Source organism: Dermochelys coriacea, chromosome 21 (assembly GCF_009764565.3).
Source record: "Dermochelys coriacea isolate rDerCor1 chromosome 21, rDerCor1.pri.v4, whole genome shotgun sequence".
In the NCBI taxonomy this organism is placed as follows: domain Eukaryota; kingdom Metazoa; phylum Chordata; order Testudines; family Dermochelyidae; genus Dermochelys; species Dermochelys coriacea.
The window spans coordinates 15,536,380-15,555,771 of NC_050088.1; the positions used below are offsets into that span (position 1 = coordinate 15,536,380).

At 42.7% G+C, this 19,392-nt stretch overlaps 1 protein-coding gene across 8 annotated transcripts in view; it reads right to left on the bottom strand.

Moving 5' to 3' along the window:
• Positions 1–19,392, bottom strand: part of PPP1R12B (protein phosphatase 1 regulatory subunit 12B) — a 166,739-nt gene that overhangs the window by 25,417 nt on the left and 121,930 nt on the right. Inside the window, exon 1 of one of the 8 annotated variants that reach the window (XM_038379527.2) lies at positions 14,992–15,737. The exons of the other annotated variants lie outside the window; for them this stretch is intronic. Coding sequence (XP_038235455.1) covers positions 14,992–15,093 — 102 coding nt within the window. The 5' untranslated portion in view covers positions 15,094–15,737. Of the gene's footprint in view, positions 1–14,991; positions 15,738–19,392 lie in introns of those variants that run through there. 8 annotated transcript variants of the gene reach the window in all.

Sequence of the window (19,392 nt, forward strand, 5' to 3'; positions counted from 1 at the left end):
AAATACACAACAAAGAGTTCTATATACTCTCCTTGGCTATACTATTCTTATGAGCAGGCAGGGCGAAAAAAAACTAAAAATCAGAAACAGAGCAAGAACAGAGCAACTGGGAAAAGCACCACATCATTCTGTCAACTTTCCAGCAGCATAAGCCTGCATCCAGTTTAACTCAAGTACAACCTTAAGGTGTATCAGAAGCTTGTGTACACTGCCACATTTGCTTGTACTTAAATATGCTTCATAATTTAATCTCACATTTCTATAGCAACAGAGAAGGACTCCAAAGTGCTTTGCAAACAAAAACGCTGTGCAAACAGTACACAGGGATCACTTAATTACACAGGCACCTCTGGAGTGAAACCTGGCAAGTATTTAGCTGTACAAAGCAACTCTACGTAACAGTTTAAGGCTGGGGGAGTGAACAGTGAAACTGCATTTGATAAGTGAACAGAAATTGCTTTGTTGGTTGAGTTCACCAGCAATGGGAAAAAGCTGGCATCAATTAGCTCTGTCTTCTTTCTATTGTTATAGCTGCCGGATCCCTTGTGTTACACTCAGACCATACTTTGGGCACCCTTGTTTAGGGCCAACTGCTAACTCTTGAAGTAGCTCTGCCATAAAAGTTTGAGGGGAAGATTTTCAAAAGAGACAAATTACAATTAGGCACCTAACTGCTATTTATACTTTTGAAAGTCTTCCCCTTAGTGTGGCTGCTGCTAGGGAAATGAGCAGAAAAGCTAACCACTATTTCCATGTAGGCAGTTGTGTGGCCCATCAGCATAGCTAGGGCCCTACCAATTTCATGGCCTTGAAAAACGTGACACGGGCCATGAAATAAGCCCTTCCCTATGAAATCGATGTCCCCTACCACCTTTGGGTGCCTCCCCCTGCTTTAGGACGCTCTAGAAGAGGCTTGTGGAGTTGGATCCGATCTTCCCTGTGTTGCTGGGAGTGCTCCAGCAAAGGGGGCTCTTAGCTATTAGTCCGGGTAGGGCTGGGGCAGGACAGGACTTGCTCTTTCCCTGCAGAGCTGATCTTGGGTATCTCTCTGTCTGCAGATAGCTCCGCACCCCCTCCTCCCCACTCTGTCCAGCTCTGAAGGCAGCACAGAAGTGAGGGTGACAAACCCATGACCCCCCTACACAGGTTTGTGACCCGCACAATCCCCTCTTGGGTCGGGACCCCCATGGTTACGACACCGTGAAATTTCAGATTTAAACATCTGAAAATATGAAATTTACCAATTTTCAACTCCTATGGCCATGAAATTGACCATAATGGACCATAATTTGATAGGGCCCCTAACCATAGCATTTGGTTACCTCACCAACGTTACTTTGTTCTGACGGCCAGCAAGAGAAGGAAAGTTTGTTCTGCCCTATTGTACAGGTGGAGAACTGAGGCACAGAGGGATAAGAGGACATTTTCAAACACACCTCAGTGATTCAGGAGACTATCCCATTTTCAAGATGTCGGAGCACTTGGGAGCCCAAATCCCACTAACCTTCCGAGAAACTTTGGCTCCTAAACTGCTTGAGCTGTCTTTGGCAGAGCTGGGAATTGAACCCAGCTCTGACCTTCTGTTCACTGCCTTAACCACAAGGCTACACTTCCACATGTGCCTTATTTTTCTAAGAGCCTTCGGTTTGGGCAGCTGTAATTAAGAGTCCTTGCAGGGAGTTTCAGTAAGTTAAGGAGGAAAACCTCCACATTTTACTGGCATCTCAAACTGTGATGTTTACTTTGAGTAGCTTTCCCACTTCTGTCCTTACTGCCTGACACAACAAAGCCTCCCTGTTCTTTTGTAAGAGGTTCTAGTAAAACTTGCTTCTTAAAACAAAGTATTTCACTTCAGCACAAAAAAGTCAGACAGCTACCCAATGTCTTCTGGCCCAATCTTTCTCCATTCAGCAGGGCAGAGGAAATAGAGGGTGATGAACAACGCTGTTGTTGAAAATTATTCAAGTGTTTTACAGACCAATATGCTAAGCCCTTTCAGTGATAGCTTTTCTTACAGCGGCAACCGGTCATGAAATAATCCACTTAATTTGAAGCTTTGCAACTATTACATCAGGATTTTTTATGTTCTTTAACAGCACTGAGAAAGTCCTCAAACAACAGGTCTCTTTTCCTGGAGGGCAGGGTGGGGGGAGAGGGGGAAACCATTTTGAATTGAGGAGAGAGGGGGAAATCACATGGTCACCTTATGAAAAGCAAAATGTGGTCACTTTGTTCACAAACCTCTCAGGCAAAGGGGACAGACTGAATGAGACTGGGGGGAAAAAAGATTTAAAGCTACTGACAGAAAGGGGCAGAAAAGGGACAAGAGTATTGCGTCATCTTCCAGCTCTACTCCCTTCCGTGAGAGCATCAGGCAGCATCCTCTCAGGCAGTGCTCTTCTTACTTCATAATGGCCAAAATTACTGCTAGAAAGGACACTGCAGGGCATCCCACCAGCCTAACAGACATTTAGGAACTGAGGAGAAAGGAACAGCCAAACAGCCCCCCTCAGTGGTTATTTTAAAAACATCTTTATACCACAACTTACAAAGCCAAGTTCATGTCTTGATGGGTGGGTCTGGGTACACACTTAATCTGTATGGCTATGTGTTGTTAAATTAATCCTATTTATTATGAGAAGTTCATAATTTGCAGGAAATCATTGGATTTCACATTTGTACCCCAGACTGCAGCTCTGCAGAAAGCTTAGCATCTTTTCCAAGGTCATCATCTTCTTGTGTCCTTCCACCCACAATCATAGGGGTTTTTTTCCCCTGTATCCAACATGATATGGCCTGGTCTGTGGCACTGGAGATGTCTTCCATGGTGCATGGAGTCCCCACGCAATGCTCCGGAACTGCTCCCTACAAAGCCAGTCAGGACTCTGATGAAGTCTCCTCTCTGTGAGCAGACTGTCTGCAGGGCAAGAAGCTCACGTGGCTTCCACCTTCCTGGGTCTAACCTTGGAGCATTCAGCATCCTCTGCACCTCCGTGTGCTGCCCAGGCGGGGTCCTGGGGAAGCCAGAGGGTCCTGCCCCCCAACTTCGCAGTCAGACATGACTCTTAGCCAGCCAGTAAAACAGAGGTTTATTAGATGACAGGAACACGGTCTAAAACAGAGCTGGTAGATACAGAGAACAGGACCCCTCAGCCGGGTCCATTTTGGGGGGCAGTGAGCCAGACAACCACATCTGCACTTCACTCCGTGTCCCCAGTCAGCCCAAACTGACTCACTCTCCACCCCCTCCTCCTCTGGGCTTTGTCCCTTTCCCAGGCCAGGAGGTCACCTGATAACTTTGTTCTCTTCTCACCTTCAGCTATCACCTTGCAGGGGGGAGGGGCCCAGGCCATCAGTTGCCAGGAGACAGTGTTGGTCATTTATGTACAGTGGCCCTTTGCTCTGCACCCCCTTATCCCACCACCTAGAGATTTAAGAAATGCAAAGGGGAAACTGAGGCACCCTTACAGTATTCAGAGGAAACATTAAGAACAGTCCCACTTTGTCACACATAGTTTCTCCAGGAGCTGGCAGATCAGCAGATGTTCCATGGCCTGTGTTTCACCACAGTCCCATGTCTGGGTCATTGGTAGCCCCATTTCTGCACAGTGACTTTTGAACGGCCATCTCTTATTTGGAAGTGCTTTAAACAACATCTCCAGGTCAACCAATCCTTCCTTGCACCTATTGGAAGGCATTCGGCAAAAGTGATGTGCCTTTTGACATCCTCAGCGAGTATTTCCAGCGCGTGTGCCCCTTTTCTAGTCATGTGGCCATCAATGATTTTCTAAGCGATTCCATTGGTGCTAGAAAAAGTGGGTTATTTCAGGCAGCTAATTGACATGTAGCAGATGTCTCGTACCTTCGATTTGATGCAATCATTCTATTTTGCATGTGACTGATCTGCTGATATCCGGCGGAACAATTCTGGCAAGTGCACAGAGGCTGTTCACATCTGATGGTTTTAGACATCCTGTGATATAACAACAGCTGTCATTCAGAACAGGGCCCAGCTTCTTTGCATGAGCCAATCTTCCCCACATGGGTCGTGCGTATTTGGCGGTTGAATAGCGAAGTGCAAGTATGGTGGCTCTTAACGTTGCTGGGTTGGCTCCCCTTTTTGAATTTGCAAGTATGCCATTTCCAAGGTCTGAAAGCCTTGGACGCTTTCCCTCAGAATGATCCAGTTCAAGTCCTATTTTGAGAGAAAGATCATTAAGTTCCAGGTTTGTCCAAACCTGGAGGAATTGACACTATAACCCTACTGTAATTAAAAGTTGCAAAACGTTTTCCCTCCTAAAACCGTGCTTACAAGTGACCACAGGCTTTCGTGTGTGTATGGGAGGGAAGGAATCACTTTTGGGACTGACATTTTCAATGGCTGGTCTTTGTCCAAAGGCCAATTTTGTGTGTCTGAAAGTTTCAGAGGAAAAGGTTCACATAATTTTAAGATAGTGGAAGAAAATACATTTTCCTCCATTGTGAAAAAAAGGTCAAGCATAAATTTTGGAATGGGCTCCAGCCAACGGAGCTGAACTGTGAAAATCTGTCTGAACATAATCCTCACAGAGGCAGCTGTGACTTTAACAAAGGGAAGAGTATTTTAAAACTGCTGATTGAGAACGTACAGTGGAACCTTTAAGTTTTCAATTGAGCATTTCAGGAGACACATACCAGGGATGACTTGGGAAGAGTAAACCTCAGGGCAAATTAAGAGGCAAAAACTGAGCCAGTGTCACTTGTTCAAAGACATTCAGATGTACTAGTCAGCACCCCAAAATGGAGGCAGCTTCTTAAAAGAGCTCAGTTCCCAACATGCCCAGTTCTTTTGAAAATCTGGCCCAATTATGGACAGTGAGCTCGTCTAAAATTCTGGCCATATGCCTCCCAAAACTGCATTGGGACAAGTGTCTTACTGACCAACGCTTCTCCCTCCACCAGTTTTCCCTTTGAAAAAGTTGTAGGAAAAATGTAAAAAAATTTTACTGCAACAATGAAGTTGCATAGTTAAACGTTATTTTTAAAGTAAAAATGCAAGCGTTACGGGTCCTGGAGCATTAACTCAGCCTCACTGCATACATGATACAAGAGCAGTGGAGTGTGGTACATACTTCAGAGACCTAGTTCCTGCCCCAAAGAGTTGAAAATCTAAATTCACACATGACAAGTAAGGACTGAAGACTTTAACCTCCTAAAGAGGAAAGAAGTGGGAGGCGGGAAGAGAGGAGGAGGAGGAGAGTAGAAGGACAAAAAGGTTACCACTGTACAACGAGAGTTACTCAGTGAGACATGTACATGCAAGTGTGGTATTTTCCATTCCTGTTTTTTGTTAAATAGATACCTTACATTATCTTATGTTAAAAGTATGCCCAGGAGTGCAATGCAGCTATAACTATCAGAACCTTAACTGTCCTTTTTCTTGGCCATTAACACTGCATTTTCAGTTACTATATTGTCCGTTTTGTCCACTTCGTTCCTTTTTCCTCAGGCCTTGCTGAAGTTTAACTAGAAACAATTGCAGTCTTACAACTTCAAACTGTGAGATCATACATCTCACAAGCCAAACAGGGTCGGTTGGGGCAGCATTCAGATAGTGATACGGATGGTGATATGCTTCCCTGAGTCGGTATTAAACCAATATGCCAACATTTCTTCAGGAAGCACTGAGCCCTAGAAGGTGCAGTCTTTTAAAAATGTGAAACCAGAGCATGGTGAAAAGGAGAGCATATTCACACACTCAAGTTTCTGGTAAGCCCTATTGCTTGCCCTCTTCCTCTGTAGAGTTAAGATGTGAAACCACTATATGGTCACATACAAAGGAACTACTCAAAGCATCATATCCTGGGGTCAGGTAGCAGCAGCAACACCACCATGTTCAGGCACAGTGCAGAGGATGCATTATATTGTTCTTCAGCAACCTGTCTAGCCAATCCAGAAAGGGTACTAATGAGGCCCAGAAGGAATCTCATGCAGCCGAGATTGATTGGTTGGCAGAACGTAGGGCCTCTGAGGTGGGCTGGTGCTAAGGAACCAAGGAGGCAAACAGAGCAGTATTAGTTATCCTAATATTGCTCTGAACTTTCCCACATGAAGCTATTTCTCTTCAACCCGCCTTGCCCCAGGATGTTTCATTGGGCTTACTCTGTTCCCATTTCTAATTAAAAAGCAGAGGTAGGTATCGGCAGTTTATTAGTTTGGATGGCAACGAGATTGAGAAGAGCCCGGAATGCCATATGGTTTCAATTTTAGAAATGTGTTCAGATTATGGAACACTGGAGACTTCCTTTAAAAAACTCAAAAGCTTTTACAGATATTAGAAGTTTAGTAAAGTATAATTAAAACCAACCTCCTTATAGAAGGCTTAAGATAAAATGCAGCCCTAAAAGGCAGTGCCAGAAGGGGATCAACTTTTTCTCTTGCCAAAGCAGAAATTGGCCTAATTGCCTTCAATTGCATTCTTCTGTGGCCCTGACCCTGCAAGGATACGGGAAAACATCTAATATTTACATTTCTTCCAAAGAAAATACATGGGCCGGGAACATGTTATGCTATAACATCTCCAACTCGTCAAGTTTGGGAAAAACTGGGCTATTCTGGGATGTTTTGCACACGATTTGTTTTGCTGTATTTTTTCATACTGTCCAGTGAATATCCATGATAAAATGACTATTCACTAACGAGATCCTGGAGCATAGTTCAAGCCATACCCCCTTCACCACCTTTCCCAATGAAAAGGCCACGTTTTATGCACCGCCTGTAGTTTAATCTTCTGTTGCCAAGTATCAGCCCAGAGAGCCTCATGAGTTTGGGTTTAAAACAACTTGGAGCTCACAGACTCATAGACTTTAAGGTCACAACGGACCATCATGATCATCTGGTCCCGCAGACTGCAGGCCACAAAGCCACACCCACCCACTCCTGTAACAGACCCGTCATCTCTGGCTGAGTTACTCAAATCATGGTTTAAAGACTTCAAGTTACAGAAATCTACCACTCACATTAACAAAAAACAAAAGTCACCTGCTTTTAGAGGCATTTCCCTCTTCCCCGCATATGCATAACACACAAAGAGTTAGGAGGCATTGTTTGAAAACAACATCCTTTCACCTTGTCTGTGCCCGCTTCCCACTTCCAAGATTTTATACAGTTGCTACCACTGGTGCAGCTCCTCTGGTATGATGGTGGTAAAAAATGACAGCTACCACTGATGCCTTGTTCATACTAGAGCTCTCTCTCACCATTATTACCAAAAGAGGAGCTGCACTAGTAGTAGCTTTGAGGAAAAGACCCAAGACATTACCGTACTGTAGGTTCTCACACCCCTATTCATGCATACACAGATCGGACAAGCATATGACTCAGTTTAATGCCTCTTACCCCACGGATTTATTTGGAATTACATACGTTACTCAAGAACTGAAGAGTGCAGTCTTAGAATGGGAGCAATATAACAAGGACATCCATTCTTAAAGGAATTCCCTACTGGCAAAGAGTACTTAATAATGCCTCTTGACATTATGGTATCTCTGGAAAAACAAGCCTACTGACATGACAGCTGCATACTTCTGGAGCTTCCTGTTAGCTAGGGAGGAAAAAGAACAGCTTGCCTTCCAGTTTTAGGTAAAACCTAACCACCCCCAAATAACCCCCAAGCCCCAATAAACCTGATTCAAAGTATGCTTTCCCAAACTATAAATCAGCAGGCTTATCTTAATAAAAGCTGCTCTTATAGGAGCACATCAGATGATCATCCAAGAATGAACAGCGGCTTCAGAGACTAGCTGAACACCTTAGATAATTGAACATGTGCTATCCTCATTGTAATTCAGAAAAGAATACATACTACTATAATTCTGAGTGACAACTGCATGTGATTAGCGCACTGCTCCAACCCCAAACTGGGCCTAAAATTCAACATTTATACTACAGTTTGCACGACTTCCAGCCCCTACCCTCAGTTCCCAGTCTCTTCTCTTGCATGGCCCTTTGGCTTTACAACAGCTGAACTTCATTATCACAAACCCACAGGGATAAGTCTGCATGTAAAATGTCAAGCTGGATTGTATTTTAATTTACTAAAGGCCACAATTCAGAAACCTGGTTTTGTGGCTGTTAATTTTTCTCCCCCACATCCCCCCCTCCTTTTTTTTTTTTTGAAAGCAGATCAGATTTTATTGGTGAAAAATTTAATTCTACAGAGAAGCGATACAATCTTAGCCACAACCCTCCAGACATGCAGCTTCAAGAGGAAATAAAAAGCAGGCACCCAACTGACACGGGAGAGGGAAGGCTTTCTGCTTCTAAATTTCACAAGGTCATAGGTTTGTAAGGCTGTTGCTTCTTCTCTGCTCCCCTCCAAACACCACGTCTGGGCTTTTCCAAGTTTTAGTATGGTGGATTATTTAAACATGCATTTATGGCACCTGGCAACTGGCCAGAATTCAAGTTGCCTAAAGCAGAGCTACTCCAACTTTCTCAGAGGGTGGAGCATGCTCAGTGATGTTGCCGTACGAACACTTCCCCTACCTTTTGCAAAGGTGTAACTGTGGCAACTGCAACAATCACATGAAATAATTACACAGAAAAGTAATTTGGAAAATATTGGGTACGTTTAGCTGTCTTCAATGCACTAAGTATCTTTCCCCTTTAGAAATAAATTGGTCACACTGTCCCCCTTTTGTTCATTTTATTTCTCTCCGCTGAGAGCACAGTGTTATCACATAGCTATGTTCAGACCATCAACAAGTGCTCCGGATCACAAGAGGTTCCTAAACAGGTCTGTGAACCACTGCTCTAAAGATCATGAGATTAGCATCGGTAGTTTTAGTGGGCAGCTAAGCTAATTAAAGACAGTATTTATTTCTGGAATTGGAGTTAAAAAATCAGGCAAAATAAAATGCAATAGCAACTTATGCATTTTGTGGTATTCAAAAGCAATCTTACTTTTACAATCTGTTTTACGACTGAAAAATTGATAAAATACATACACTTATCACTGAAATGTGCAGACATGCAATGAAGATGCAACTGATGCACATTTCATCATGTTACTTTGGTTAGGGACTACAGTACAATATGGAGGTTGGAGGGGTCTCCTGATTGGGGTAACAGGAACTGAAACTCTTTTGCTTCTCTCTAGGTGATGAACATGAAAGCTAAATGGCCAGTTTATATGCAAGCTGCTTGACAGCTAAAACTGAACCACCAGGCTCTTCAGCAGCAAATGTCCAAGGTAAAAATGGTAGCAGGTCAAATGGAGAATTTTAAAAATCAGAGATTGGTCGCAGAGTGGAACCCAGCATCCTATCATTGACTACGGTAGCAAAACAAGCTTCTGAACATGCTAACTTTTACACCAGACTAGAATTCTGCCTGTTAGATTTTGCTCATTTGTATAAGACTCACACACTTCATCAGACAGTCTCCCATTATTCCTTCCTTGCTCTCATCAACAAGGGGTAAGGGAACATCATAGTGGCAATTCAAGCGATAGATGGATTATAGGTAGCTAGAAGACCAATACAATACATTTCCAGATACAGCCAAGCTATACATGAAAAGTCACATGGAAAAGCTAGTGCAATGCTCAGGAATCGGAAAAGTGACTAAGTGCTTACTCAGCCATCTAAGCACCAGCTTTGTTGGGGAGCAGCAGAATTGGAATTGAGCAATGTTCACTGGTGTACAGGAACAAAGATACATACACCAAGGAAGAAGAGTTTTTTGTTTTATGTTAAAGTAAGTGAATAACTTCTATCTATGACAAGTCTGTTCCTTGTGGCTGTCTGTTTCTAGACTTTCATTCAGGACCTCTGGTTCCAAAAAAAGCACTCATCCCCCTTTATACCCTAATGGAGCTAACTGGATCCATCAGCATGATGTGACAGTATTCACATCAAACCCAATACTGGTGACTCAGAGGAGCCATGCAAAACTATCTCTATCATCAGTCTCCATACAGGCCGACAAAAGGTATTCATTTTGTGATACACATTCAGATAAGACGAGTCTCTCCGAATCAACTGTTACTCTCACATGTAGTGCTGGATTCTTTAATTGTGCCCACCATATCATGCTGTATCTTAGATTTGGTCTTTAGAGTATCTTGGAACAGTTCAGGCTGCAGGTTCTTAGTGCAACACAACCAAGGCAGGCTCTACAGTTTTTGGCGCCCCAAGTGGTGAAAAAAACTGCCGCTGCGGGTGGCAAAAGGGAGAAGCTGCCACCAATTTGCTGCTGCAGCCGGCGGAACCGAGGAGCTGCTGCCAAATTGCTGCCAAACTGCTGCCAAATTGCTGCTTGGAACGCTGGTGCGTGGAGCCTGCCCTGAACACAGGAACATCTTAATATCGTTTGTACATCTTCTGTGCAATGCACTCTCTAATTAGGAGACCGTGTTCTTACTGGCTCAACGTCCCTGAGAAAGGATATCCATAAACTCATCTCCTAGACCAGAGATAAGCCAACAAGGATGCAGAAAAGTAACACTGACCAAGTTAGTTCTCTAGAAAGACTACAGGTTACAGTATTTGACGCTTAACAAGATAACTGCAGATAGCATATAAGCTACTGCCCTCTAATCAGTCAGCACTCCCGGAGTAAAATGTCAGAAGATCATTTATTTTTTATCTAGTTCCAATTTATTGCAATTAGAATAATCCAACAAACCATTTAGCAGAGAACCCAGAGATTTTTTTTCTCTAGGAATATTTACTCAAAGTAGCCTTTTCTATAATTCATTTGCAGCTAAGAAGCAAGTCAAGTGACACTTAAGTAGTTTTACCTAATATAAGAATAAACCTACCACCATTCATATTTGAAACAGGATTAAAAAAATTGTCACATGAATAAAAGCCCTCACAAATCAAACAGTGCAAAGGGATCATCAGACCTGTTTGTACTCAAAGCTATTCCAAGGTTGTAATCCAATCAAACATTTCTACTGATGTCTGAGTGCACAAGGACAGAGATCCTGGATTGGAAGCGACAGAACTCTTGTTTTGATTGTATATCCGTACAAAGAAGATTTTTGCTGTTACTCATGTTTTAATATCTAAAATATGCTGCTCTTGTCTCTGTACAACACGTTTGCACACTGAGTCGTTAATAAGTCCATGAACTAGCTGTTCTCCTTTTAAGACCTGGGTTAGAGTTTAGAATCACTTGTTCACATCACTAAGCCACCATGTAGCTTGGTGCACTTCAGTACACCCAGAAGCCTCTGCTCAAGAGAACTGCAGGGTTAAACTGGTAGAATTCTAGAGATACGAGTGGGAGCAAGTTGAGAGCCTTTGCCCTTCTCCTCCCAACCAGATGCCACCATATCGAGAGTCGGAGATCAAGCATATGGTCCACTCATGGTGGAGACTGATCCTAACCAAGTTACTAGCGCACTCCCCACCGTGATAATACTTAGCATGCACATAGACCATCTAAAGTGCTAATGAGAGGTATATTGAAATCAGTGAGCATAGAATAAAGTTGGAGCATCTTGAAATGTCATAATTAAGGAAATGAAGACGAGAATTCTGCTGGACAGTTCAAGGACTAAGTGGCCAATATGGAGGACTATTCCAAGATATGACAGGAAAAATGAACCTGTACTGCCACTGGCAATCTGGAAAGTAACCAATATGGAGTACCTTATGGATAATGTGTAGGATAGCACAGTGGTTTGAGCATTGGCCTGCTAAACCCAGGGTTGTGAGTTCAATCCCTGAGGAGGCCATTTAGGGATCTGGGGCAAAAATTGGGGATTGGTCCTGCTTTGAGCAGGGGGTTGGACTAGATGACCTCCTGAGGTCCCTTCCAACCCTGATACTCTGTGAAAAAGATAGCAGAGATTAATGCTAGTCAGGGAAAGTACCACATGATTAAATGAGGGGCACAAACATAACTGATGGATTTAAAGTCACTGAGCTACTGAAATGCTTTTTCGCAGCAAGTCTTGAACAAGATGCGTGGATCATTAGAAAGATATGCATCCCTGGGCATTGAAAGACTTGGCTAACTGGTAATTATTTCCTGGGCGGTGGGGGGGAGATCACAGAAGCAGGTACCAGGGAGCTGAAAGACATGCTTAACTCTAGGAAAAAAAGAGGGAGGCCATGGGGCCTTCAAACAGCATACCAGGGACTTTTAAAAGACTTTAAATTAGACTGCCAACATCTTAAGTCCCAATATTTCTAACCTTGCCTGTCTTGCTATGCGCAGGTTTTCCACATGTGTAATATTCAGCCCCTTGATATTGTGAAGTTATCTAACACTGAAGTAACCTACTAGATCTCTCCTAGAACAAACTCGTCAGTGATGGTGCAAATACTTTATATGAAGAAGGTTCTGCTGGGGGAGAAGGAATCTGGTACAAAGTTTCCCCATGGAGAAGCTGCCACACAATTCCTACTATTATTTATTATTTGGACTGTTATGCCAACGGGATATTAATTTAGATCACCAAAACCTGAATTAAAGTAAAACTAACTAGTTAATTTTTTTTTGGCAAGCTGGGACATTAAGGTTAGCTGTGGTTACTCTGGAAGGCTTGATAGGATTTGTTTGGCTACTCCCACCCCAACACTGTTGTGAACCATCTTAGTATATGAAACAAAAAATAAAACATTTCAGGATTACTTGTCCTTGAACGACTCTGATGTGCCTAGGGAATGAGGACGATGGATGATCTTGCATACCATAATACGGTGTGCTGACAATGGAGGTTAGCTGAGAACTAAGTGTTGGAATTCATCCGGAATTACCTCTACAGTCTTTTCAGTAACTGCAGTGATGCTCTGTGTTTTGCAGTATGTTCCACTTTTTATTATTTGTAAGAGTTTTTAATGAAGTGATGTGATCCCACGTCTCTGTTTTGTGATTACAAGAGGTCTTCCAAATTAAGGGTGAAAAGACAACTTGGGTGACACGGTACCATAATACAAAAGGAGAGACCACAGAATCTTAGATGAACATAAAGCCAACTATGTATGGGTGTTGATAAATTCACTTTTCAAATGTCATTAGCTATAAGGCCTTAATATTAGACAAACCGAGGGGATCATGCAGTGCTCCCTGCTGTATTAAGATTGTCAACAATTTTTTTTTTTTCAAGTCTGGGAGTGGTACTGTGAGAAATACCCAAAGTAGGCCAAGTCAGTTAGCTAAATCCAACTTGTTTGGGGCTGTTATGCTTCATCGGAAACCTCTTCAGTAATTAACCATTGACATCCATTGCAGTATCGAGACAAAGTTACTTTGACTGTCCTACACTAAATTGTAATAATGCCATTGTACTTGCAGTCTGAAATCTTTGTACTGATAAGTATCCCTGTGCTCTAGCAAGAGCAGGGGCCTAACTAGTTCTATGAGAGCATTTCTCCCCTCATACAAATCCTCTGATTAGTGTTACAATCCCAAGTGAGTGCTCTTCTGGGGCAAGTGACTCTAGATCAGAGACTGAGTCACCTGTCAGCTTCCACTCGGTTCTGTGATCTGCAGCTGAGCCACCCAAAGAGGCTGTGCTCCTCTTCATGGTTACTCCAAATAAAACAAGGAGTTCCTAATCAATCTTATGGGTTAGGTAGCCAGCGGTAGCTCAAGTTAGTGTCTGTGACCACAGCACTGACAGCTGCAGCCAGATGTGCATGTCATATGGTTCTCAGCACAAATGGTTGAGGAGGAGAAAATGAGTCAGCTTGAGTCTGAGAAACAATGTGGACATTGACTTTCTCTAATAAGTAGATGACTGGAGTATTTAAACATTAATTTCAGTTTCCGGTTTAGAACACAATTTAAAGGCTCTCCATGCACTATTTCCCCTCTTTGCCAATTGACCAATAGACTGTGCAGATGCAGCTGCAGAAATTGAACATTTGAAAAAAGACCCGTTCAGCTTCATGCAGCTGTGGAGAAAGATACTCTCTGAGCTCCCAAACTAGCTCTCTGGCTCTGACAATAAGCATCTAGAAGCTCCCAGTAGATGCAGTAATAGAACTGATTGCCAGCACTGGAGACAGACTCCCAGCACTACAGGATTAAATTTAACCACCAGGGGCAAGCAGCTAAAGATTTATAGTGTCAATGACTGTTTCCCATAAGGAGACAGTGGTTTAAATGGCCTTTCCCATCTTTCTGAAGAGGCTATTAGGTCATTAAAATGTAGAGAGACAAGTGCATATTAGTCTGTGACCACTTCAGGCTACCTAGAGATTCATTTCACCTCTTCAGCCAAAGTTTTCCTGCTTGATATCGTGTGCATAAAATCTTTAGACCAAGGGCATGCTGCATACCTAACAATGTGGACCCCTGGAGGGTATTTTTCACACAACTCCAAAGCCACTAGCAATGCGACTGTAAAAGTTTCTTTTACATTAATTTTGAAAGTATTATTAAAAGCTGTCAGAGGGGTCATCTCCAAATGCAGCGATTAGAAGGAATGGGACCGTGCAAAATTACAGCCACCTCCACCTAATCATCTCCACCAAGAGGCTATTTTCAAAGTTTTTTAAAATGACTCAGGTATGTCTCACTTCACAGAGCTGAAGAGGCTGAGCCCAGTTGTACAGCAAACTTCAGTGCACTCATAATATTTAAGTGCATGTGAAAAAACCAAGTGTAGTTTAACAAGCTGTTCAGGTTTTGCCTCATTTCCACTTCAAACACTTTTTGCTAGCAAAGCTTTCAGCCATTTAACGTACAAAGGGTTTGTGCCCACTGTGAAGAAACAGAAAGCAAACACAGATTGGGTGACAAAGATTCTCTAATCATTCAGCCAAGTAACTACCGCATGGGGACTGCGGAGAATACCTTTTTACAGGATTCAAACCTGTTGCTACACAAGAGCTTTCCTGAGTTTATTTCATACTGTCACCCTGTGCAGAGAAGCAAACCGTATACTTAGGTCTCCCACTACAAGAGGCAGACTGACATCATTAATCTCTGGCTGTAACCAGCGCTGAGAAGGTCACAATGGAATACAATAATGAAAACGCTGCTTACTCTGAGCGTCTTTGCAATCGGGGAGGGAGACGATGGGGGAGAGTCAGACTGAGACTTCCTGTTTCGGGTGAACTCCTTGCTCCTGGTGTATAAGGACGACATGGTCCCTCCGAGGCAGGAGGGGGATAGTAACACCTCTGCAAGCAGCAATGAAGTCCAAGTCTTCACTTTCCTTCCGCTATGTGCTGCTGGGTAGTTCCTTCTCCCAAGTCAGATCAAACAAATTAAATCATTAATACAGTTATGGTAATTTTAAAAAGCCTGCTGTTTGGAGTGTGATACTATAAAACTACACTCTGATGCCTAAAAGTAAATGTTGCCCCACAATGCTTCTTCCTGTTCAAGTTGAAGGGAAAATGTTAAGGAATACCTGCGTTACAGTCCAGGGTGTTGCAGCACCGCCCTCAGAATCAAAGCCTGCTTTAAGGTCTTCCACAAAAGGATGTTTCCTTTGGATCATCCAAAGCTAGAATGTTACTGACGACCTGCAATAACTGCAGTAGGTAGAACTCCTCCAGTCCCACAAGGGTGAAGCCAGAGGAATAGCTAGTTTTATCCAAATAGGAAGCTTTTGCAAGAAACCTTTTTCACTCCACAGCACTGCCGATAGCTCTCTGCTGTAGCAGCAGAGCAGAACTGCATGATTTAAGAGAAACAAACAGTATAAATCAGGAACGAGCACTTTTTCAGAAAGGGGCAGTCCAGATGAAGTTGTGTTTTGTTCTGTCCTCCTCATTACAGAAGCCTTTACTTACACACACACACAAATTCTTCCCTCCCCTCTTGCTATTTTCTGACATTCCAAATCCTTACTTGTTCAGCAAGGAATGCTGGAGGGAGGCCAAAAGCAAAGATTCACTTTCAACTTGGGATCTAGGCTGCCACTTGTAGGAAGAAGAAAACACGCAAACTCCCATGGCGAAGAGAGCTCAGAGCTGGAGGTCAGACAAATTCATTACACTATGCAAGATCTAAATTCCAAGCTACTATTTTGTAGCTGGCTAGGTCAAAGGCTGCTTACTTGGGAAAATACGGTAACAGAATAACGTTTCAGGCTACCAGTAGACAGAATGAATGCAGGCTTACACAGAGCACAACGGCACTTGGAGGACAAGTGTTTTTTTTTTTTTTTTTAAAAAGCTTGGTTAGAGATATAAGCCGGCAAAGCCGAGCTGTCTGATGTGCTGCCATTCAAACAGGCTTTTTTTTAAAAAATATATATAATATAAATAAAGGTGTGTAGCTGGCTAGCCCCTCTCCCTGGATTTTTTTTTAACCTCCAAACTCATGCACCCTGCCCCGCATGCTGCCAGTCGGCTTGTCAATTCTGGATACAGCCTTTATTGCTGTATCTGGTCTGTTAGGAAGGCTGTTTTTGAATTTTCAGTGCTGGCAAATAAAGTTGAAGTTGTCTTTTGCACATTTGAATAGATGCACTTTATAAACTGAGCAAATGCCACTCAAATCCAAATCAAATAAGCATAAACCGTACATTTATTTGAACAACTGCACATGGAGCATCCCTGAGGAGCTCTGGGAGGAGATGCAAGCACTTTGGAGGACTGGATTAGAATTCAAAACAGACCTTGACAAATTGGAGAGCTGATCAATAAAATGAAATTAAATAAACACACACAAGTGCAAAGTACTTTGTTTAGGAAGGAACAATCAAATGCACAGCTACAAAATAGGGAAACAGGCTAGCAGGTAGTATTGCTGGAAAGGATCTGGGGAGTTACTGCACACCACAAACTGAAAATCAGTCAATGTGATGCAGTTACCAAAAAGGCTAATATTCTGGGGTGTATTAAAAGGAGTGTCATATGTAAGATGTGGGAAATAAACTGGTGGGGCCTCGGTTGAAGTACTGTGTCCAATTCCAGATGCCACACTTTAGGAAAGTTGTGGATAAATTGAAGAGTGTCCAGAGGAGTGCAACAAAAATGATAAGGTTTAGAAAACCTGCCCAATGAGGAAAGGTTATAAAAACTGAGTATGTTTAGTCTTGAGAAAAGAAAACTGAGCGGGGATCCGATAAGAGTCTTCAAATGTGTTAAGGGCTGTTATAAGGAGAACAGGGAACAATTGTTCTCAATTCCCGCTAAAGGTAGGACAAGAAGTAATCAGCTTAATCTGCAGCTAGGAAGATTTGGGTTAGATATTAGGAAAAACTTTCTAACTATAACAATAATTAAGTATTGGAATAAACTTCCAAGGGACGCTGTGGAATTGACACCGTTGGAGGTTTTTAAGTTCAGGTTGGACAAACATCTTTCAGGAACAGCCTAGGTATAGTTGGTCCTGCCTCAGGACAGGGGGATTGACTAGATGACCTCCCGAGATTCGTTCCAGCCCTACATTTCTATGATTCTATCATTAAAGTCCTCTCATGTGTTAAGTAGGATCTTAGTCAAACACAGCATATGTTTGAGAATGTGTGATTTCCCAAGCTTCTAACCCTAAAGTGGTGTTCCTTGTTGGAGACACATTAGTCCAGGTATCTGTTTATTGGACTAGTTCCAGTTATCCAGCATTTATGAAGGAGCAGCACATTGCAACCAATGGATGGAGAGCACCATAGGGCTTATTTACACTGACCTCTACAGAAGTCAGCTATTGACAGAGATGGCTTTGTGCCTGGAGTTAGCCTACCTGTGTGTGGTATCCTGTCCTACCACCTCTATGAGTAGTTTATCACAGAACATTTTACTGTAAGTATAACAAGCATTTTTTCTTCCGGCACTTCCATATCTGCCTGTCAGTCTAACACTCCACCTTTTAAAAAAACTGCAAGTCTATGGAGTATAAATATTGCTGAAGTGTATATTTGGAGAATAGTGCTTAGAGAGAATGATACAGAAACTTAGACACAGAAATTCTTCAAAAAGAAAAGGAGTACTTGTGGCACCTTAGAGACTAACAAATTTATTTGAGCATAAGCTTTCGTGAGCTACAGCTCACTTCATCAGATGCATCATCACTGCATCCGATGAAGTGAGCTGTAGCTCACGAAAGCTTGTGCTCAAATAAATTTGTTAGTCTCTAAGGTGCCACAAGTACTCCTTTTCTTTTTGCAAATACAGACCAACATGGCTGCTACTCAGAAATTCTTCAGTCATTCATCATATGTACTGCCTTCACATTGGGGGGGGAGGGGGGAGATATAATTTCTGTAGTACCCTCAGAAGCAAGGAACCGTATCTAATTCAGAGACTCATTCTCCACCAAATAAATGAAGCCATCTCAGTGATCAAGTTTACTTGGTAAGTGATTGTGTTGAAGGGACATTTGAAGGGAAAACAAAGTGACAGCTAGTGGGAAAGCTTTGGAGAGGTCTCATGTATCCAGACAATACTCCTGCAAGGTAGAGAAGTACAACCCTCATTTTACAATATAAGAAAGGAAGCACAGAGAAATTCAGTGACATGCCTTCAGTCACACTGGGAGTCTGTGGCAGAACCAGGGACTGAACCCAGATTGCACAAGTCCCAGTCCAGCACCTTAACCACATGACCATCCTCCCCCTCCTAAGTCTTGAGTCAAACTTTGCCTTCTATCACAATTGGCAATAGTGCTATTTCGGTTTTCTGAATGGATGGTCATAGAACTCTGGCACATCTGTTTTTGTCTTACAAAGTCTTGCAGTTTGAGATTCCAAAACAGTATACAGTGATTCAGATTAGCCTATCTTGTGTAGCAACCACAATAAGAGGGTGTCATAACAGCAACAAGTCTGAAGGAGTCCATGTTAGTCACCAAGGTAGAGTTAAAGAACTCTGAATTGCACTCTGTTTCTTCATTTCCCAACCATATGCTGATACACCGCATGGGAACAACGCAGTGATTCATAATCATTCGTGGCCATATTCCTCTGGAGGGGGCGGGGAAGCTCTGAATTGAGAGTTTAAGTGCAGTACAGTGATTGGCAGTGACCTTCACAACTTGATTATTAAAACCAAAGCAAACACTGAGTTCCATGCTTTCTACATATGCCAATTAAAATTAACTACTCGTCTAGAATGCAAGTGGGGCTAGCACAGAAAAAGTGTAAATTGTTGGACAAGATCTAATTTTTGGCTAGAAAGGACAGCATGAGAATCACTCTCCACCACCCCATGAGAAGCAGAGCAAAGAAGATTGGGAAACTTCCCAGCTTTTAAGACTGTTTCCCTTTAAGTTTCCCCAGTGTTATTATCCAAACTGAATCTTCTATCCCTTGTGGTTCTGCTATTCACAGAATATCAGGGTTGGAAGGGACTTCAGGAGGTCATCTAGTCCAACCCCCTGCTCAAAGCAGGACCAACCCCAACTAAATCATCCCAGGCAGGCCTTTGTCATGTAGGTAGGTAGCTCCCTAGGTAACCCATTGCAGTGCTTCACCACTCCCCTAGTGAAATAGTT